We start from the raw sequence: 23,747 nt of genomic DNA on the forward strand, positions 1-23,747 counted from the left end.
AGGTACTGACCAGGCTCACACCTACTTAGCTTCAGTGGGCTGCCAATTGTGAGGTGCAGGGTGATATGGCTGCTGGCTTTCTTTTTAAAGTAACTGAACTGCGTCTGGAAAAGGTTAGATCCACTCGGGAGATGTGAATTTAGTCCTGCGCTCTCCATGCTTAAATGTCCGGCTAACTGTACAGCAATACATATATATTAAACTACCCCTTTGAAGAGTGAGTACCCATTCAGAATGTCAGAGAGCTGCAGAGTGACCTCCAGCCAGCTGTCCTTCCAGCTGCCTGTTCTCTCCCACACCAGGGGGGATGCTCCTGTTGTACCATTTTCCTCCACTGACAGCAGCACTGTGCCATTGTACTCCCCGTACAGGTAGAGGGAGAACTGCACCTGTAAACAACATTTTAAAAGGCTTCAGGGTGAAATCCTGCTGGTCCTGGACTCTTCCATTTAGTGGAACATTTTTGTCTGGATGAGTTTGTCTGAGATTTACAAGCAACTTTAAATACTATGACTGCAGCAATAGTAATAGTAATAGTGTAGAAAGTTTTTGGGATCAACACTCTCTTGGAGTCTGGCTCTAGTACTCTGGCTCATGATGACTACTGGTATTACATAGGAGCTACTGGCTACATCGGTCTCACCTGGCACTCCCCAGTGGCAGCTGTAGGTGGAAGGAAGGGGCTCTGAGTCACAGCACTTCCACCAGTGGAGTTATCACCTACTCTCATGAACAGGAAGTGGCCTGCAAGTGACGGCAAAAGGGACGCATTGAGCAATTATACCTACTAACCTTCCCAGAAACCAAATCAATATTATTTCGCACAGGCCTTAAATCTTCTTAAAGAAAAATTGAACAGACAAATATTCTTCTTTTCAAATGCCCTATGTTAGAACTTGCAGATGTCACCCTTACAGAGAATCATGCACAAAGTGTGAACTGCAAGCTGACAGGCAAAATTCCACAGGAGTTGCTGTGGCTACTGCATGTTGAAAGGATGGTGACCAGCTCATGCCCACTTAGCCCTACTTGTGTGCCATTAGACACTGCGTGGGCAGTTTGTTACTGCCATTTAGGGAACAAAACAGCAATGTCTGAATTATAAGGCTTCATCTGCCTGCAGGGTGAGCCTCTTTTTTTAGATAAGCTAACTGGTGACCCCATAAACTCTAAAATTAAATATACCGTGTGACAAATCCAAACTACTCAGAAAAGAACCAAATTGAATAGGTTGCATTCATCTAGTGGAGAGAACAGTTTCTTGGGAAGGATGTTTAGCAAGGGGTGCCTGGACAGGGGTGTACCTTCAGTGTTCTGCAGAGTGGATCCTAGGAGACCTGAGCTAGTGGAGAGGTCCTTCCCACTGATCAGCATCCAGGAGGAGGGCTCACTGGACACAGACCAGCCACAAGGCCCAGACTCGAATGAACAGTAGGCTCCAGGGGGCAGGGAGTCTAGGCAACGGAAACAGAGAGATCCCATTCCATCTTTACTATCATACAGATACAGGATACTTAAGAAAATGATCAGTCTATGTTCTTTTCATCAATGATTAGTTATGCTCAATATAAATATTCAGTTGTCTGGAAGTGCTGATCGGCCCTGCTACAGCCATGAGAAGAATGTGATCTGTACTTGGCAATGAATGTTAAGGGAACATTCTCTGCTGCCATAAAGAAAATAATAGGAAGGATATTTTCTTAAAAGTTCAAAAATATTCGTCCCAGAGACCAGAGTTTTTTTTGTTTTGTCTCGCCTTCTAAGGAGTTCCAGAAAGGTTTTTATGATGGTGACCTCACAACTTGACATGTTCACTCATAGCAGGTTAGCGATATGAATTTTATTGTGTGCAGTGCTGTGCATATACTGCACAAGTGAGAGCAGTCTTTGGCTGCAGAGCAGACCAGCATATCACAAGCTCTTACAGAAGATGCTGTGTTGTTTTCAGCATCATACTGTGCACATTAAAATTTCAGCCGTTCTGTTACACTGGAGAATCTTTTTACTGCCAGAGCTCCAAGGGTTTGTTTCTGGCTACAATCTCACATCTTGGCCCAACTTACTCTCAAGGGACCAGTGCAGTGGAGCTGTGCAAAGCAGGGGGACTACACAGCCATTGTAAGCAGGCAATATCTAGGACTATTACATTCTTTTTTATTTATTTGTGTCATGCCCGACATCCCTCCCTAGAGGGCGCTCCACTGCTCCCATTATTGTCCGTGTGATTAAGTTCCCCAGGTGTCCCCTTTAAGCGTTATTTCTTAAAGACCAGCTCCTCCAGTCCTCGGGGCTCATCATTAGGGTAAGATGTCGCGAGGCCCGCCTAGCACCAGGAAACCCTACGTCCGTCTCCTGAGGGCATAGGCCTCATCCCCGACACCTCCCGCTTCCTGAGCCCGGGGTCTGGAGGATCTCGCCCCGTCACCCTTGGACCTCCATGTTTTGTCTGTCCGTGTGTTCCCCCCTCCCGGGGATTTTAACTTTGTCGCGTCCCAGAATGGATTCCTTGTTGATGGACTCTCGGACTGTGCTTTAACCTGCCCTTGGACCCGTTTGGATTTGGATGCCGTTTTGTCTTCCCCGTTCACTGTCTCACGTATTGTCACTATTATTTTGTGCACTATTAAACCCTTGTGTGTTCCCTTTTCCCAGCTCTTACCGCATCGCATAGGGTCTTCTACAAGATCTGACATGGATTTCAGTCCGTGATCATGACAATTTTATTAAGAAAACATTGTTTTCCTTTATGTACAAATAAATCTTGGTGATTTTTTTTCCTCCTCGACCCACACTTCAGACATACTCTAGTTTATAGACATAGTCAGAAACCTATTCAGAGTGAAAAACCTTACCAAACCCAACTTTGTCAGCTCAGTTCATTTAAGAAAAACAACTAAAGCCATTTAAAAACAAATGACCAAATGTTAGGCAGATGGTTATCTGCATTTCTAGACAAGGAAACAATTATTAGCGGCAGTTGTTACAGCAGTTGTATATAGCAGCAGCAATGTCTGTTTCAAAATATATTTGTATTTTTCAATTAGGATTTCTAAAGAAACATCTTTCTATATGTTGTCAAGCTGTGCTGATTTGTTTCATTGCTGGTTATGTGGATGTATTGATAGCTGGTGGTTTCAGGCAGTTCTCTATAGCAAGCATGCAGCATTCACTTAGCATAATGAATTGGTCTGTTGAGCGCACATACGTACATTTAAAGCTCTTTCTGCTTGCCAGGAATTGAATTTGCGACTCATCCCCAGGGCTCAACAATTTAAACATTTTAAGGAGTACTGCCAGTTTTTAAAGCAGCCTCATTACTTAGCACTGCTTAGCACATACTGTGTTGTGCTCCCAGTGAGAAATCTGTTAGAACTACACATGCAAAACCATCTATTGTTGGATAGAAGACAAAGCAAAAGGACTGCAAGTTTGGATTCTGACAAAATGATTACAGTATGTTGCACAAAGACAGACTGCCTATGTAGGGATATAGAGAGAAGAGATTTCTTGACTTTATACCTATAACTGTGAAATACTACTGAACACTTACTTCTGAAGTTTTGGTGTATGTCATGCTTTCAAATGTTTAAAGATCTACTAAATGAAAGAAAACAGCTCTTGACATAAGCTATTATAAGGTTAAAGTTAACAGAGGTATATGGCAAAAAACATAATGATCAGGTAGTGCAAACTCTCCTGGCATGTGATATTCGATACAGCTGCCTCTGCAAAATTAGTCAAAAAACAAGAGAAATGACTTGCACGAACAGCTGTGTACTTTATATCTTTCACAGCAGTCTTGCTTTGAATGGGAACCTTGGGTGAACACATGTGAAAATAACTATACATTCAATTATTGTAGGTCAAAGATGTTCAATATCAGAGTGACTGATTTAAAAAAACTGTTATTTAAAGGCAAAATACAGCACCTGCTGACTGATCTCTTTGTCAAAGGGTTTAATTTGCTCAAAAGAATGTCTGAAAATGGTAATACTTTTCCACTGAATTGACAGGATTGACCTATGCTGTCTCTGCTTGTACTTCTGTTCAAAGAATGCTTCTTTTGTTAGATAAAGTATATCTCTAAAACCATCTGCTACATGCTTTTGATGAATAACAAGAACAGTTCATTTGCAATTAGTTCTCATATTGCTGGGATGTGAGACTTTTGCAATCAATAACTGTGCTTTACTATTTCTTAAATGAAAAGAAAGTCATAAAATTAATCAGTTAAACAATTTCAGTCCCCGCTCATCAAGAATAACATCGCCTACACTTAAAGCAGAAAGGCATTTAAGCTGGAGCTGAAGTTCAGGAGGGTTAGAAGATGTTTTCTCAGATGAAACTGTGACAGGTTTTTGTTTAGTTTGAAAAATTCCTAAAACTCAGGGATTTGGAGTTTATCACTGCAAGAAAAACAAGATTTTTTTTCTGACTGATCCACTACCACCACAGCAGAATTATAAAAAAAATGGTCATGTGCACAGAATGAGCGACTCTCAAGTTTAGCCTTGTGGCTTGGGTAGACCAGCCTCAGACATCTGCCCAGTTTGAAAAGAATCCACATGATGTGCCAGTACCAAAATGTCATATGAAATCATTTATTCTCTAACAATTTATGCCAAAGTTTTGTTTTACACAAGGTATGTCTGAGTGAAGTTAGAGGGTTTTTTTCCCCTATCAAAGATATTAAATATTATATATTACACTAAGCTTAAATGTTTAGTTAAAACAAGCAGTGTATTTCAGGTTCCAAAACAAAGCATGGCTTCCTAATTATTTTTAATTGATCACTTCTGTTTTTAAAGAGTTTAGGTCCAAAAGGTTTTGCTAGATCAACATTGTCTAAGAAATACACAGTAAATTACCAAATGGATTGCGTCACCTTACCGCAAACTCCAGCCTCATAAACCTGTAATCAACTTCAATCTAAACCGAATGCCATATCCATTCTCTAGCTCTGACTGAAAGTTGGTTCCACAAAAATATAACCTACTGTAATACCAAAAAAGACTCTATCCCTACAGGTTTTAGGTTAATCTCAGTCAGACCTCTTAAGCTTCACCCTTAAACCCCCAAATCCTCCAACTGTAATGCCAGATAACTTTCTACCTTTGATCAATGTTGTTTAGCTTTAACATAACCCCATCACTAGCATAATTCTTGAAAACTAACCTTAGCTTGACTTTTAACTCTGCTCTTCTCTCTACAGTCACAGCCACCAGGCCAAGTTGCTGATCCTACTTATAAAAATGTACCCAACAGCTTAACCCTAACCCTAACCCCCTGACCCCCTAATTCTACATCCCAACACCATGTGTCAGCAAAAACTTCACAATTTTCTTTGTTATGAATAAACGTGGTAAAATACTTCTGATCCCTGTGCTAGAAGAAGAGAATGATATTGAACAGGTGAAAATTCAACTGTTTCTAATTTTCTCTCCTGCCAAGAAACCCTGCAGCTCAAATAACCCCAGCAATTAAGGTTTCTCAACACCCAGCAGGGGCTGAGTGTGGTGTGGTTTTATTTCATTGCGCATTACTCTGGGGTGCTTTTACAGTACATGAAATTGGCCCTATGGTGAACGAATCACTACCCTCTACACTGCTGTATGCAACACATTTGATGCATTTTATTTGACTGGAGAAAGATCTATTAAGGAAACAAAGGAACAAGTAATAGGTTTATTCCATACTGAAAAAAAGAAGAAAGAAAACACAACGTTTCAGCCGTGGAGCCTTCTTCAGGTGTTACACCTGAAGAAGGCTCAAAGCCGAAATGTTGTGTTTTCTTTCTTCTTTTTTTCCAGCATGGAATAAACCTATTACTTGTTCCATTGCTTCCATTGCTGACGCAGCTACCCACCTGAACTATTGAGGAAACAGGTTACTAATTTATTTTAATGCCTTTTTGTTCTACTGTATAACAAAATCAAGAGAGCATTGAACTCATCTCCACTAAACTGTTGCTCCACTAAACTGTGAAAAATAGGAGTCACTGCAGCTGCAATTTCATGAAACAACAAGAAATTCAGAGAGTTACTTAGCGGATCCCCACTAAAAATTACAGAATTAAAACCTACTCAATGCAGACAATTCTCTTGGTTTCCACTAGGGGGTAGCCCTTTTAAACTCCTCCCACAAGCTGGAATTCCCAATGGAGCACACCAAGAGGTAAATTACTCACCACAGACAGCTGCCTCGTCTTCCCCTAGGGGGCAGTCTTTGTGGAAGTCGCACACTTTGCTCTTGTCGATGCATCCCCCCACGTCACATTGGAAAGACGTGCCCTCCACACAGCTGGCCTCCGGCCGGCGAGCACCTGTCACGACACGGAAGAGAACAGGAGTCCCATACTGGCACACTGAGGCTCTATGTAGCCCAGTCTCCTCCGGCTTTCATACAGCTCCCCGCCCGTCCTCTTAATTCCTCTTACCTATGTCACAGTCCTTGAGCTCCAGGGAGTCGATAGCTAGTGTGCCCCCAGTTCCATGGCCACATATGGAGTACAAGAGGGTGACCTGAAAGGGCTGATCTACCTGACCAATCTCGGCAACCAGCGCCTCCCACTGGGCCCTGAACAAAACAGAGGAATCCAGGGTCAGAGGCTGCAGCAGCAGATAGCAGTCACTCACACCTCACATCCTAAATTTTTTTTTTCTTTTTCCCGTTAAGGACCTCTTTAACAGTACACTTGGAGAGATGGGGCAGCATGCTAAATTACTTTAAGGGTCAAAAAACAGATACAGAGGACCAATGAATCACAGTGAGAAAAGAAACTATTCAACTTCAACTAGACTTGGCCTAAAAACTCCTTCAATTTATCAGCAATAGATTGAATCATTCTAGAAACCCTTTGCTAAAATCAAATGTTATTTCCATGATTAGCAGTAAGGGCATATTGTATGTCATTTAATCTTATTAATCCAATTCATTTATTCAAATTAAAAAAAAAGTTAAATTGAAAACAAAAATACAGACTGTTGAGTAACAGTAAACACTTAAATTAATGACTACATACTCATTCTTTTAAGGCTATAAATCAATGCTTACATTGAACAGGATTTTTTTTAATTAATAGAGTTTTTAACATTAATTTAAAAAGTATTAAGTGTAGATTGTGTCACACCATTCCTCAGCTGCTCTGTTTTCTGTAGAAGGCTGCAGTTAAGTGCAATTTGAAAGCATATTACCTTCTGGCACCTTAAAACTGTTGCCCAGAATCATACACAGGCTGCAATCAGTAACAGGACACAAACAATTGTATTGACTGTTAATGGTGTTAATCAAAGCCATTAACTACTTGTGGAGGAGTGGAAGAAATCATGATGATTTAATCAATGATAACTATTTCTATCAGGCTTAAAAGCTTACCTTTCAGAAATAATCTGCATTTAAGCTGTGTGACTTTTGTTACAGACTATTCTCTATGTATTAACAGTAGCTTTGTAGATATTTTAATGGTCTCCTAATGTCCTTCAACAAAATTGTATTTACCTTAGGGCCCATTTAAACGGAAATGAACCTGATCATGCCCATTTAGTTGAGACAGAGATGAACTATAGCATGAATGTATTCGGCTGTGCTGTTAGAACAGTAGGACATCTTCAAGTTTCAAAATGTGCACCATTCCTTCTTCAATCTTAAAATTTTGTTCTCCCAGAAGAAGAATGAAAGTCCTCATCATTATTTGCCATCTACTGTATGATTAATTTCCCACTGACCACAAAGTGTTAAAAGTGGAGTTAAAATGAGGAAATTATCTCTTCTAATATTACAGACCTAGAACATTCTTCAGTCCTCGATGGGGCGAAACCACTACAGCTGCTTTACACTTGTATAGCGTGTACCTTATTGTCTAGACATTGCTGGCTATGTTGCAGAGAGCAACTGGGCTTCTCCAAGCAGGAGCAGATAAGGATGCTGTCGAATGCTGCCAGGGCCAGCTAGGTTTCTCAGCATCACTGATGACTTGCCTTGCATTAGTAAGCTCTCAGTGTTACCTGTTAAGAGCTCATCTGACGCCCTAGCTCCCTAAGGCCCCACAGGCCCCACAGTGGGAATTAGGAGCGGACAGTCTTACACACGCCATGTGCTCTGTGACGTGAATCTTAAAATGGCTTTAGTGCACCAGTGAGTGGATACATTCCAGTTGAGGCCAGCTTGCAATTTCCAGTTTTGTACTCAATTCCAGTTTAGTATAAAACAAAAAGAAAGTTATATAAAAACAAGCAAAGTTCTGAAAGTAGCTTGGATACATAAAACAAGCAAAGTTCTATATACTTTAGGTTACCTCTTACAAAACCAAATCCATAGTAACTCAGACTGCATGAAATTCTCTCTACTCTGCATTATAATTTTGAAAAATGCATCACAATTTCATATCACAATGTTTATATGATAATAGCCTGTCCCTGGCAGTTGAGTACATTTAAAGCTACAATAAGATTAATTAGTCTATACTGTTTTTGGCAGACATCCATTTAAAACAAAATTGTATTCCTGGATTTCAAATTTACTGTATGTTCTCTGGAAACTTTTTTTTTTTTATCTCTGAAGAAAGTTAGTCAAACCCCTTAAGGCTCCTCAACTCCAATACAAAGTTGTACTGAGGTTATTGGGAGATAATTGATTGTTCAAGCTGCTCATATTTCTAATTAAGAATCCATGTGAAGTGGCATTGCAGAACAGCTCAGCTGTGGCAGACATGGGAGAATAGCATGTGAAATGAAATGGACCTAGCTAATTTAAACCGACGAACAAACTCCTCTGCTGTAATTAGATCCATGTCTCCTTGACACTAATGGCTAATTATTTATCCTGTAATACAGAGCTCCCAATAGAAGACTCATTTATTTTAAGTTTGTAATCACTTTTGAGTCAATTCCTAGTATGGGCAGAAAAAACCCAGACCACTTTCCATGCACTGTCTTAGGTCAAAGAATTGATGACTTTTACAACAGTTTATTTGTGAGGAATTAGTTCTATGTCACATGTTGCACTTTTTATGCCCATGCGTAAACCATTTCAGCCTATTTAAAGATCTCTCGGTTTAATGTACTTCGTCACACAGACTCCCATTACCTCATACTGAAGCCTCTACTGCTTAACTTAACCATTTCCCAGCAAGATAATAGAGGCTGTGTTGTGCACAGACCAGAATGACTCAGAGTGCCTGAACATTATCCACACTGGCAGTCTCAACTAATCTAACCTTCACAGACAAAGCACTTGTCTTTAGGCACAGCAGTAAATTATAATGGGAATTTAATGCTGGACTGTTTATGTTGTCTATTATTCTTTTCCCTCCATCTCCTTCTTCTGACCTGTTGTATATCCAGATTAGTTTTCAGATCCCTGCTTTAAGAATTGAAATACTATTATCTGTCTTGGAAGGAGGACTTCTGACATAAAATCAATTGTAAGGACATCATCTCATCAGAAGACACACAGATACAAGTGGTCTCCCTTTGTGAAGGAGTGCCAGTGGAACCTAATGCCATTACTAAATTTAACCAAATGCCAAAGGGTATTCTCTGCTCTTAGCCTTCTACTGTTAGAGTAACTGGAACGAAACAAAATATCATCAGACGTGCACATTTTATTAATTTGAAAATAAACCGTTATATCAGTGAGTCGTAAATCTGAATAAATGGCAATTCACAGTCCATTTTATCTCTGAATCAGCAACTACTGTCAGAATTTCTGCATGCCTTGCATAAATACATCAAATTTAGAAAAAAAAGGTTTCTAAAAGTTTAACCAGGGATCACTGACAAACCTTAGTTTGTCACTGACACAATGTCACCATACTTTGTAGAAGTTACATACAGTAGGTGCTTTTACTAAGACAATGAACCCAATTTTTTTTTCTGTTATAACCACTAAAAATGATAATAAAAGATGTCACATAGTAAAAATGAAGCAGGCTGAAGACAAGCCTTGTATAATGCCTTTGACAGAAGCCTCTACTGCTTTCAGAGGAATGGCATTGTGCAGAATGCAGTGTTGTCAGGGAGGATGAGTACAGTACCAGGAGCAGATTGGATTTTACAGCTCCTTTCATTCTTGCTGCAAGTGGATGGATGTGCATGGATGTGTGCCTGGATTATTGAATTTGTTGGAAATGTTTTTCGGAGAAGTCAGGAGGGCCACAGTGCAGGAGGTCTTAGGTGCACCAGAAGAGAGTGGCCAGTAACAGAAGAAGGCTTAGATTAAATTATGTCTCAGTCGCACAGTGTATTTCAGGCATGTAAATGGTAATGTAGGATTATCTAAAGTGATTGTAAAGGAATTGGAGTGGAGGAGTCTATAATCTTGTAAGAGTGATGCCAGGCAGGTGAAACTGTGAATACAAAGGCCAAGAAACAACAACAAAAGCAAACATGTACTTTGGACGCAAGTTAAAAGATGGAGTTGTTATAGAGTAAATCGCAAACTCTGACCTGCTGTTTTCCTGCTTCCGGTCACTGTGAGCTGTTGAGCTTGTTACCACATTGGTGCCTACTGCTGTGACCTGGACTGATAAGTCCCCCTGGCTTGGTTCAGACTGGTACCGTGCCAGCTGCAGCCGGCATCTTGGGGCACTGTTTGGCAATACAGGGCTTGTCAAGGAGAATTCACATATCCCAGCAGCCTGTGCTGCAGCTGTCAGGAGTAGGAAGTGACCTGGGTAGTGACAACAAGAGAAAAGTTAGTGGGTCAAAAGTAAAGCGGAGCTGAGTTACACAAAACATTCTTCTTTGTTTTGTTCTTTTAAATGTGGTTTTGTTTCAGAAAAATCTAACTTTAATTATTTTTAAGGGTCCCATCCAAAGTGGTTTGACCTCACCAGGCTGAAGACAAGCCTTGACTAATTGTTCTGACAACAAGGACACTGCAATCGAGAAAACTAAACAATACATGGCAGAACGCTACAGAAAACCCTCTTTGTGCTTCAGCTGTATTTCTCCCAGTCTGGGCTAGACAGCGTGGAAAGCTGAGAAGGCCATGACGTAAACCATCCCCAAGCTCTTACCATCAGTACCACCTGTGGAGTGATCAGTGGCTGGCTGTGTGATCTGCCGACTGGGCTGAGCCTGCTGTGGCAATGTGACAAGCCAATCTCCCCCTGTGCTATGATTGGACGAGGTCCAGGAGCAAGGTGACTCAAAGTCACAGGAAATAGCTGGAGGGAAGAAAAAAGCAGCGCAGTGGATTTAAGGACAGGGCCTGCTGACATAACAGATTAACTCAGAAATCCAGGAGCCTGCACCTATCCCGATGAGGCTCTTTTTCTGTCTACAGGAAGCTTTTAATTGACTCTAATTGCTTGACGGCAGTCTGGACCCAAAGAATGGCCAGTTCCCAAAGATGTCAGAGAAACCGCATTTTGTTTTTTGTTTAATCTTAACTGATGTCCAACTGACTTCTCCCGCTGTAACTGTAATCTCTTCTTTGATTTTCAAATCATCAAGGTTCCATCTACAATACTTTCTCCTAAAAATATTTCCAATATAATTTTCCAAAAGAGAAAGTCATGTGCCGACATTAACACCAACTTTAGTGAAGACTGATGGTTCAGTAACTAAGGTAGTTAATTACATAGTTACTAAGCTCGAGAGAAGAGCTGTGTTTTGTGGACACTTCAGTCTTCATATTTTGGCATTGGGATTTACAGGTTTACCACAGTAAATAAACCCACAATTACAAATTGCACATACTGCTATGTAATCAAGAATGAAGAAAGAGTTAACCACACTGTCAAAATACTCTCCTAAATGCTACTTTATTGAGGATGATAACATTTTGACCATAAATTCACTATCAGATTTAATAAAAAACATTAATTGAACTGTCTGTATTATAGGTCAGGTGGGTAGCTGACATTTCGGCTGTGGAGCCTTCTTCTTTGTCACTTCTTAAAAATATTGTGAACAACAACTTTGAACAATTGATCAAAGCATTCAAGAGTGCCCTTTTAATTGAATAATGTAATACCAGGACCAAATCCACAGGGGTCAGTTTACAGCTCCCTCTTCGTAGTCCTGCAGCCTCTCCTTTGCAACAGACATTTGCATTTCTTTGTTCCAGGACTTAACTTACTTTTTTTTAAGCCAGAAAGGCCACAGGCTGAACACACTGAGAGAAGGGCTGCTGAATCCAGATGTTTGTCAAACAATTTAACTAGGTCATTTTGAACTACTCATAAATGAGTTACAGTACGTTTTACTTAGAAGAAAATGAATAATGCATAAGTCAGAGCCACACTTTTCCCATTTCAGCCTTGATCTTTCCTTGAGCTTTCTGTCGGCTGAAATCTGATCTTAAACAGATTCTCAAGATGGGGATGGTTCCTAACTCCAATCAAAAATGACAATGTACAAAAGAAAAGTGACCCACGCAGTTCTTAAACCTGTAAAGCCTTTAGTCTTTTCAAAAACATGAGGATGACCTCAAAGCCACTAATCTCCTTCTGGTAAGAATCACACAAGAAGGCCATGACCCAGAAACAGTGAGAGGGGAAGGTAAAGACCATCTTCAGTATGGCATATAATACACCTACTTATAAGATTGTAAGAGGCTTCCCAGAATGATGAAGTAATAGCACCACACACAGAGATACACAGGGAACACAAATCCCAAAATTCAAGGTACTGCAGTACAACATGATACAGATTTCTTTTTGGAGCCCATTTCAATTGTCAAAGGTCTGCAGCTAAAAATACAAAGAGAACCCCTGTATTCTCTGCAACAGCATAGTTTAAAAAAGTGATTAAAAGATGGAAAATAAATACAAGTTTTAAGCTTTGTAAACCACAAACCACAAAATATACCTACTGTATGAACATGACCTGTTTGATGTAAGCAAATTACATCTCCAAGGAGGGACAGGTACAAACAGAGCTCTGGGCTGGATATGACCAGCAATGGAGTTCAGACATTGATTCTAAGTTACCAACGTAATGGGACTTTTAGTGTACTCTTAACATTGCAAAAGGGGATTAGGGTAGCCTAAAAACCTTGGATGAGCTAAGACATATTCCTTCAAAATGTAAATGACAGGCCCATTAGACAGTGTCATTTAGAAAAAGAAATTCAATATGTTCAGGACATTTTCCCCATCTTCTTTCTTCATGCAATTTAAGGCACATTTCCAGGCAACAGCTACCTGTAGCTTCTTTCAGCTTTTTCAAGTTAAAACTCCCACAAAGTTGCAAATGATACAGTATATATATAGATGGAGACACTACATGAAGCAATACAAATCTACTTTTAATAGGAATATCTCGCCCAAAAGTTATGGATTCACTTAATATACACTGTAACTATTTTATATACTGGGAGTGAGTTAATACTGGTAAGCACACCCAAGGATTCTACAGAGCGAATGACTTCAAGAATAAAACAATTTTAGATACAAATGCATTTTGCCGTGAAGTGGACAAAAACACTTAATTAAAATAATTCCAATACATCCCACAACTCTCTATGGTAGAACAGACAGTACTCAGCTGGCTCACATACAAAGACATTTTGCATTGTGTTGCATACAGAATAAAATTGTAATGTATTGTATGTCTTTTGCATAGTGCACACTCATCCACTTAGCCAGATCATATTTACACATCAAGCCAAACCAAAGACCAAGATGAGCACAACAAAAAATCCTGAAATAGCAATTCTATAGCCCCACACTAGAAACCTACAGTTAGACTGACTATTGACCAGATTCTGTTCAAGGAATAAGCTCCTTGTGACAAAGTCATTGTCAATTTTAATAAAAAGATTTTGTTTTTGGTATTCATGCATCCATAACCAGTTAGACACTTACTGTATAACTTATAAGCTGCGATAAGCCAGAGCCAACTGCAGAAGCATTGGATGCAAATGAACAAATGACTGCCTTTGACCAGGATGCTAACCCATGCAGGGCCATGGGCAAAGAAACTACTTAGAATAAGCATTCACATCTAGCTAACACTTCTCTGGGATCAGGGAAAAAAAATAAATAAGTCCTGGTTCCAATTGGAACTTCTGAAAATCTAACACACATAAAACTGGTAAACTCTACACAGTTTTTCTATAGCAATCTGACTTTATTAAAATATGTTCAATGCATTTTCAACTAGTCTTTTCTTACAGGTGTGAGTGAAACTTTTTCCGAATACCCTTTCACAGGAACTGCTATAGCACAGATACAATTATCTATTTATGTGTCTATTTACAATGGGCTGCTACTTGCACGGAATACTTTCACTGCTGATATCCCACAGTCAAAATGACACCGATTCGAATCTCTTACTTCAGGACATAGGAACAAAGAAACAGAATGCCATTTGGGAGAACACTCCTTTCAAAAGAAAATGTTAGGCCCCCGTCTTCAAAATGTCTTTCTAATAAAGAAATGTCTTCAAATAATTGGCTGAAGGTGTGTTTTTTAAAAATAATCATGAAACAAAAAGAGGAAGTATTAAAACAAACAGAGATGAAAGCAATGTGTCCATTCTGAAGCTGTGCATAAGAGAAAGGCAGAAAACATGTGTAAGACAGTCAGTCACAAACAGTGCTAGGAGAGCTTTTCTATCTGCTCAAACAGTGAACAACACAGAACCCCTGTTGCTCACTCCTGGGAGTCACGAAAGAGCACTTGAGAGACTCTGCAGATCAGCACTATCTAAGCCATAGATTATTCATGAGGTACATGAGAGAAAGGTTCTATGCACTGTTTACAAATTCATCAGGTTTTTGATCTCTGGTTTCTTGCTTCTTCTGAAATATAAAAATGGCAGAATACATTTAAAGCAAAAAATAATTTTAGCTTGAAGAAGTTTACTATTTGCCAGGATGGTAGGGTAACAAACAGCTGAGCCCACTTAAGATATGCTAGCAATGATATGAATACCCTATTAGAAAGGGATCGCTAAGAGGTGGACCACGAAAACTTCCAGGCTCTGAGTTGTATAATTTGAGCAGATAATCCTAGAAGGAGATAAGGTTTAATTTTTTTACTTACTTTGATATACCCAAAGTTGGACTGGGATTAGCCTAAAAAAGCCTCCTTCAAAAGGCTGCACAGGAAATATCTCCTTGTGCAAAGAGAAGATGAATATGCATATTATCACACTGGAAAAACAGTGAACTTTACAATCATGCAGTAGGTACTGTACAGTACTGGAGATAGGAGCACTTCCCAATGAGGTTACCTTGGGTGGGAGCTCTGTCTGCTTCTCCTGGATTCCAGTGATGAGGAAAGAAGTCTGACAGGAAGGTGGAGTCCATCAGAGCATGACTGATGTTGGTTACTAAACAGGAAAAACGAGAGTTTTTACTGTTCATGGCTTATAACATCTGCAACACACTCTAGCAGGGGACAGATTCCTCTCTCTCAGATTATTCAGGTCAGAAATTATTTCTTGGTAATGATTTTTCAACTCAACATGGAGGCAGAGCATCATCAAACTGAGACCTTAGACTTTCTAGACTGGACTCTTCCAACTTGAAGAGTATCAGCAATGGAATATCCAGTCTTATGCTCCAGTCAGAATGAACTCCTGGCTCTCTTGTAGCAATACAATATATAATTATAATGCACAATGTTCTTGCACCTGACAGTCAATGTGTGAAATACTGTAACAAATCCTTTCTCATTAATGAGAAATTTTAACCCACTTTCATCTATAGTTACAAAACTTAGCAAGTCATCCTATACTGTATGTTTAATCAGCTTTTCACACTTAGCTTCATTAAAATGAGTTGAATCAAGAGCTGTTCCTAGTTTCCTAGTTCCTATTTTTTCATTGCAAAATCATCAGCTGCACTGGTTGAACATGGTGGCTCTTCTATGTTCCAACAATGACTCCTCATTCTAGTGATGTGCTACATCAGTGCTCAGTGTTACATTGATAATAATGCACCCCCATTAAGTCTCATGTACTGTACTGTATCTCTCTTTATCTCCTCTTTATTTGAGACAGTGTTACTGTGACTCTGCTTATTCAAATACTCTCTCCTTGAATGAGAACATGTAAAAAGACAAGCTTGATCTCCTATGGAATGAGCTGTTGTTACGTCCCCGTGCGTGTCCGTATTTTTGTTTTGTTTTTTGCTTCCAGTATTCAGATACCCCCACCTTGGTACATCACTACACCATCATTGCAGTTGTGACATCACCATCAATCAACGGCCAACCAATCAGCAACTAGATCTACAGTTTAAATACCGAAGACGTTCCACCCTTAAGGGCTTTCGGCTCAACTTCGGTTAGCTTTTCAGTTCGTGCTCACATTTGCTCGCTGGCGTTTGTTCGATGTCGGATTTGGCTTTGTTTGTTTGTTTTGGTTACCTGTGTTTTATTACCTTGCTTGTGCTCATTTTGTTTCCCGTTTCCTTGCTCGTGTATTTTCTTCAGTATTTCCCATTTTCCCATAATTGTGCAATTGGTAAAGTTGCTGAAAAAATTACAGGTGTTTCATTTTGCAATATTTTTTTTATCTAAAATAAATTATCTAAAATTATCCCCTCAGTGTTATTAATGCCTGATACTATGTGAGAGTTTGTTCTGTTGAGATGGAGGACAGAATTAATACATCTTTGCTTGTTGCCCAGTTACAATCTTTTGAGTGCCTTTGTCCTTAGCAATAGCGAGAGCTGGTTTACAAAATGAAGGACAAAACAGTAACAGGAGAACCATACAGATCACTACTTAAAAAGGTAATGGAATCACATTTTGAATTTCTGTTTTAGTACCATTAATTACAGTATGCCATTGTTATTTTGTAGCTAATGAATACATCATATGTACAATACAGTTCACATGAATGAAGCAAGAAAGGCATGTGTTTGTCACACTATGACCGTCTGTGCAAATTCACTTACAGATTCTTAAAATAATAAGTAATAATGTGCCAAGTAATAATCTCCAGGCTATGAATGTTTCTAATATTTCTTTAAAAAATTAGCTTAAGAAAACAACAAAGCAAATGCATGACATGGACATAAATCCTTAGGAAAGGGAGAGGTGGGTGCTAATATTTAAAGTTTTATGGTATTGTTCTCTGTAGACCTTTAATAACAAAAATAAAAGGCTGAACATCCAAAACTTGCGTTATTGCTGGTTTTTACAGACCTATATAAAAATTCTTCAGATGAAGAGAAGCAGACTAATTTCCGAGGTTTTTATGAGCTTTCAAGGAAAATTGTCTACATCTTTTGTAGAGTGGATCTAATGGAGACTCTGTGTTTATTTGACTGCTAAGTGGGTGGATATCAACTAACACCCCCATAGGCTAGTTTATGATGTACAAAGCAGAGAATGTAAACCCCCTGAAGTCACCCCTGATGCTTAAAAAAGAGGCCGGAAACTGCATTGTGGGAAACTCACAGTTCACAAAGCTCTCTCTGAACTCTAGTAGTACAAGCTACAAAGAGAGGTCCTCATGGACAAGCAGGTGAAACAGAGAGGATAGAGCTATTTGAGGGACAACATAATTTAATGGGGGAAAAAAAATGAGAATGGCTGTCATTTAAAAAAACTTTTTTTGTTGTTGCTGCTGTATTTCCCCTGCCGCCTGAAAGGGCTGATACTTTCACATAATCTCTCCTGTACAACCAAAAACTCTCACACAAAAGTGAACAAAACTTAGAGGGCCTCACTCCACCAGCACAATTTTTTAAAAAGTTTTCCACTTCTGTCTGAGATTGAACAACATAAAATTTCCTCAACTTTTCAGTTTGACAGTTTTGTGCACTTAGACACACTACATCAGGCTACTATGGTAGAGTACTCAAGAAACAAATTCTCATTACCTATTGTCCTGTATACAGTATAGAAAAAAAATACAAACTAAGCATATGAAATTGTTCCTTTTTTTTCTCCTTTTATTTTCAACAACAGACTTAAGTCTGAATGATTCATTTTACTTCCAAAAGATACTGGATAGAACACATTAAAAATTAACCCAAATCCAGAGGTAGAAAATTGGAAATTCTCTATTTGAAGATGTGCTCATGACTCCACAAAAACAATTACAACGAAATACAATATAATCTGTGTCCATTTTGTCAGTGTTCTGTCACTACAATGACTACTCACAATACCTCAATACTGTTGTCATAAAGAGCCTTGTTAACAAGTGTCCCTCTGTACTTGTAGGCATATTCTCAGATATTTCACAACTGAGTGAAGAAAACCATTTCAAAATGTTTATTTAGGTCACCAGAAAAGTCTTCCTTTTAATTAGGCATTATGTAGATCTTACAAAACCTTCCTGAAGGCTACATAACGTGTCACAACAACATTCATAACTCTTTATAACTAGTCTTTTTCCAAAAGACACGACAGTTATATAATTGCTTATAAACATAAACAAAGTTCTTTATACAGGATATATGAGGTTTAGATCTACAATTAGGGTAAATGCTAGAGGCTGGGGTAGGGTTAGAATTAGGGTTTGATTATTATGAAAACTTCAGCAACTGTTTTGTCTTTTGGAAGAATAGTCATGAATCTTCATGGTTATGAATCACCTTGTTGTACCTCACTGTAACGCAAAACATTTATATTTCAGTTTTCAGAAGCCTGCAATCCTCAATTAAGGCACTAATTCCTGCCACCTAGGTAGAATCAATTAACACATATATACAGTATGTATCTGTGTATTCCCAGTACAAAAAGCAATCAATCCAGTGCTTTCTAAAATACGAAGATTCTAATCAAATCAGAATCTTTGTATTTTAGAAAGCCCTGGTTTGATTGCTCTTTGTACTGGGAATACACAGATACATACAGTACATGTTAATTGATTCTACCTAGGTGGCAGGAATTAGTGCCTTAATTGAGGTTTGCAGGCTGGTCCTACAGGCTTGTTATGGATGTCCAGATTCTGTTTTCCCCTGTTTCTCATATTCAGTAGGTGCTGTTGCCGCCATTTCAATTTTGCACAGGAGAAGAATCATAGTTCCAGACAAGAATGTTCAGTATGATCACAAGAAAACAGACATGGCTTTTACAGAAAATATGTAATTAGGTCAATTTCCTCTTCTGATACACAAAAATGTGTTTATCATCTGTTCTTTCAAGACAAAGCTTTCCGAGGCCTCGTTAAGAATGTTTACTACTTTTAATTAGAAGTCCAGGGTTATTGGGATCACATGAGGTCTGGCTCCTCATGAGGTTTCAATAACAAGCCCCTTGGTGGCTCAGAGCTGAGGCAACAGCAGCCCATTATGGCAGGTTTACATTAGAACTTTACTACATTGACGCTCATTCGGCCAGCAAATTACATTGGGTCTCGTTAGCTCCAATTAGTCAGACGTCAGTTGGATGGAGCCGCTCTCATGACCAACTTCTTGAACAACAAAAAAATGAACTCCTCATGTTATCCCTTTTACGGTCACATGCAATCTTGGTAAATGGCAAGCCATTTTAACTGTTTCGAAGGCATGTACATTTTAAGTCATAATTCCAAGGAAGGAGACGTACAGTATAAAAGTATATACAGTATTTATATATATATATTAAATATAAATTATATACTCTATCTTTAATAGTACTAGATTAAAGCCTTTTCTCACCACTATTGGTCACATGTCCAAATACAATATGGACATTAACTAGAAATTAAAAAAAAACATTTGTAGCTAAGCAACCACCTCAATAATAGATGTGAACATGAAAAATGCTCATTTTAAACTTTAGACACTTTCTAACGTGGTTTACAGATATATTTTCTATTGTTATTTTTCCCCCCCGATACATTCTTATCATTACTTCCAGCAAATAGAATTAGACTGAGATCTGCTACAAGGGACTCCAAAATCCTCTCAAAGGATGCAATTCACCATACATTTCATGTATTTTCAGGGTTAACGGAGAAAAGATCTAGTAAAGAAAAACGTATTTCTTTAGAATTTATTTGTAAATATAAAAAGGGAAATAGTTTAATAATGACTTTGTAGAAGAAAAAAGGGGCTTAAAATTGCATTTGGAAAAAATGCATGAATTAAAAAGTTAAGTTTAGTTTTAGACAAAAAAAAGGTGAATAGCCTTTATACAAAAATGTATTTAATTTATACAATCATGCCAAGAACTCATTTTTCAGAAAGCGGTTATTTAATGTAAATACAAATTTCTTATTAATGTAAATAATTATTAAATTACTGAGCTATTAATTTCCTTTTGGGCAATATTTTTGAACATATTACAAAAGACACTAAGAGAGGTGACCAAGAGTGTTCAAGTTCATAGCTTCCCATCCTTTTTTTACTTTCAATGAATAGCCAAAATATTGCTAGTCTGTTGATTATTTTTTCTGCAAATGTTAAACTAATCCATAAACAAGAAGAACTGAATTTTGGTATGTACTGTACAAGTATTTTCATTCTGCAATTGACCCCCCCCCCCATCCCATTCCATGAATAACCAAATAAAGCTGTGGTTTTCTGCCCACACAGATGATGGTTTTTGTGATTAGACCCACACGTCATTATCAGCTCTCATCAGGCAAGTGTAATTGAATCACGCACTCTTGTTGTCAAATCAATACACAGTCTGAAGCAAAACAAAGAAATGCCTACTTTGGATATTTATTCATACCCCTCAAGCTACAAAACAAAGCAAAGTGACCATGATTTCATTACCGCAATTAAACTTCAATAGTGTCTATGTACTGTATTACTTGCTCTTTTCCATAAGCTCAGGAAAACATAGAAGACAGAATTATGACATAGAACAGATGAAAATAAATCCCTGTAACACTGGAGTAATATCTCATTATAAAGATGTTTTATCTCAGAAGAAACTTAGCTCATGGAAAGGAGGATTCTGTCCTTTAAAGAGCTCCTCTTGCCCCAAGACAAAAGAAAGTTCTTATGTTAAAGAGCATCCAATTTGTGGGAACTGCTGTCTTTGAAAAGTGGTAATCGTTTTTTTAACCTATTTTATTTCTGCAGTAGAAGAGTTCACTTATTAATCCTATTCCCTCAAATGCTTTAAACGGTGCTGGGTGAAGAATGTAGTGATTGTGGCCAGAGGGTGTCAGAGATCTAGAATTCCTAGGAGCATCACTGAAAGGTCACCGTGTTACGCAGACCAAAATTCTAAATTATCTAAACACCGAGTTGCCCAGGTAAAGCAATCAAGTTCATTGCTGTAGCCACAGACTATTTCCATCTTTCCATTGGCTGCCACCTGCCAGTTAAGACAAGACGTACTTCTTCTGTTCTTCTTCATGGTCAGTTTTTTTACTGAAGCAAAACCATGTCAAGTGGCAGGAGGAAGCAGACAGCAGAGTCCTTACTGAGAGCTGAAGGGTGCTTTGAAAAGCAACGGCAGTGCTGCTGCGAGATTGTTTCTAAAGGCTTCATTTTTCGATCTTGCCGCAAAGTGGCTTATCAGCACTCCACATGGCTCGACGAGGAAATGTGAAGTTGACAGTGGTTTGCAACATTGGCCTTTCCTCATAGAAAAAATGCAAAGTACAGAAGCAAGGAAAAAAGCTAATTTGGTACAGTATTTATTAATCTTGTTTGTAGGACATGAAAACAGAATGCTCACAATTGTAGAGATTTAAGGCATTATATTTTTCACGAGGAATGACAACGCCCAAAATCAAAGCGTAACGAACTATTGTGGAGCGAATGTTTGGGTTAACCCGCTCGGCTGAGGGCCAACCTCCTGGCCATAGGACGAGGAGGCCAGGACCCCCACGCAGGGTAACCAAGGGGCAGCTGCAGAGGTGGAGTTGGGGTGGAGGTGGGATGCTAAAGTCGCACGCGAGGGAGAGAGATATCGCATTTGGTATTTATAGCGTTTGGTGGAGGAAGGACGAAGGGAGTGATTGCTAATCACTGACGGCTGGGAATGATTGAGTGTGGTTGTTGTCATCCCTCCCGAACTTTCATTAAATACATTCCATTAAAAGAGGAATGGAGAGAGAGAGACCAAGAAAAAAGTACAGTACGCAGCTTCTACATCATTGTCAGACTTTGAGAAATGTTTCAGTCTGACAGATGTGATCATGCTTCTAGGTCTATCATGGCAACACAACAACAGATGGCTATTAGTGATAGAACCTTGTTAATTGGTTACTATCTCTTGAAAACGTGTTTCACAAATATCCTAAGAGCAAAAGTCTGATCTATGTACTTGGGTTAAAAAACAAGAGCCATTAACACCACGCATATTACTACTACGCCTCCTCTCTGCTCCTCTCCTCTCTCCTCTTTCTTTCAACTTGACACTGCACACCATAGTACTGTAAATTGGTATCGTGTATGACATCCACCACCTGCTTATTAGATCCCATTCCTGCCATTTTAGTTCAATCAAGTTTTTCTGTCCTCTGCCAGTCCGAGTTTGAGTTCGAGTTCGAGTTCGAGTCCTTCACCACTGGAGAGATGCCAATGGCCTTTGCAATTACCCCTGTGCCTAAAAAAAACAAACATCCTAAACAATTTCACCCCATGTCCAGCCTACCTGTTCTTACAAACATTTTAGAATGTTCTCTTGCTATATAATTAAACATCAATCTCATTGACAACAACATCCTTCCAATCTGGTTTCAGACAATTACATGGCACATAATAATAAAGGTGTTGATTGGAAGTCCTCTATTCAGACTTGTTTTTAGAAATCAAGAACACCAGCTATCGCCCTCACTGTTTTTCTCCCGTGTTCCTAAAACACTGGTAATTAAAATGATTGCTCAGACAGCATTGCCATTCGCTCTGGGCACAGAATGAAAGGATTCAACTTCTTGGGTACTTAGGGCTGTTTTAACATTATACCACATGCTAATTTGAGGTAACGAGAACAATTTAAGGACTCAAACATGTTTATGATTAGGAAAACAGTTGTTGGAGGGGAACTCTGGCCCACACGTTTCAAAATACTATTATGATATTAAACATGATGCATGAAAACATCAGTTATTGAGTCTAAAATCACCATTTCAAAACTTTCACACATGGTGTTCATACACTGAGTGCAAGAATGGATTTCAAACATGTGTAATGCGTGCTTTTTAGTCAAGTAAAGTATAGAACAGATAAGAGCATATTGTTTGTATTTATATAACTGTCACTATTGACCCCAAAATGAGACATTGCTGTAGTAATAATAATAATAATAATAATAATAATAATAATAATAATAATAATAATAATAGCTTACACTTATATAGCGCTTTTCTGGACACTCCACTTAAAGCGCTTTACAGGTAATGGGGACTCCCCTCCACCACCACCAATGTGCAGCATCCACCTGGACGCCAGAACGCTCACCACACATCAGCTATCAGTGGGGAGGAGAGCAGAGTAATGAAGCCAATTTATATATGGGGATTATTAGGAGGCCATGATTGGTAAGGGCCAATGGGAAATTTAGCCAGGACGCCAGGGTTACACCCCTACTCTTTTCGAGAAATGCCCTGGGATTTTTAATGACCACGGAGAGTCAGGACCTCGGTTTTATGTCTCATCCGAAGGACGGCGCCTGTTTACAGTATAGTGTCCCCGTCACTATACTGGAGCATTAGGACCCACATGGACCACAGGGTGAGCGCCCCCTGCTGGCCCCACTAACACCTCTTCCAGCAGCAACCTTAGCTTTTCCCAGGAGGTCTCTTATCCAGGTACTGACCAGGCTAACACCTGCTTAGCTTCAGTGGGTTGCCAGTTGTGAGTTGCAGGGTGATATGGCTGCTGGCTAGTAGGCATCACCGTGGTAGCCAGACAGACGGTATGGGAGACTAAAGAAATAGATATAT

General features: G+C 39.1%; 1 protein-coding gene across 1 annotated transcript in view; it reads right to left on the reverse strand.

Annotated features, from left to right (window-relative positions):
* Positions 1-23,747, reverse strand: part of ltk (leukocyte receptor tyrosine kinase) — a 77,062-nt gene that overhangs the window by 30,799 nt on the left and 22,516 nt on the right. Inside the window, exons 2-9 of the mRNA XM_088648207.1 lie at positions 15,186-15,284; positions 11,018-11,167; positions 10,446-10,668; positions 6,437-6,576; positions 6,188-6,322; positions 1,305-1,454; positions 644-744; positions 226-389 (exon numbers count right to left, since the gene is read on the reverse strand). Coding sequence (XP_088504333.1) covers positions 226-389; positions 644-744; positions 1,305-1,454; positions 6,188-6,322; positions 6,437-6,576; positions 10,446-10,668; positions 11,018-11,167; positions 15,186-15,284 — 1,162 coding nt within the window. The remainder of the gene's footprint in view (positions 1-225; positions 390-643; positions 745-1,304; positions 1,455-6,187; positions 6,323-6,436; positions 6,577-10,445; positions 10,669-11,017; positions 11,168-15,185; positions 15,285-23,747) is intronic.

The sequence above is a fragment of the Lepisosteus platostomus genome, chromosome 10 (assembly GCF_059453375.1).
Source record: "Lepisosteus platostomus isolate fLepPlt1 chromosome 10, fLepPlt1.hap1, whole genome shotgun sequence".
NCBI classification, from domain to species: domain Eukaryota; kingdom Metazoa; phylum Chordata; class Actinopteri; order Semionotiformes; family Lepisosteidae; genus Lepisosteus; species Lepisosteus platostomus.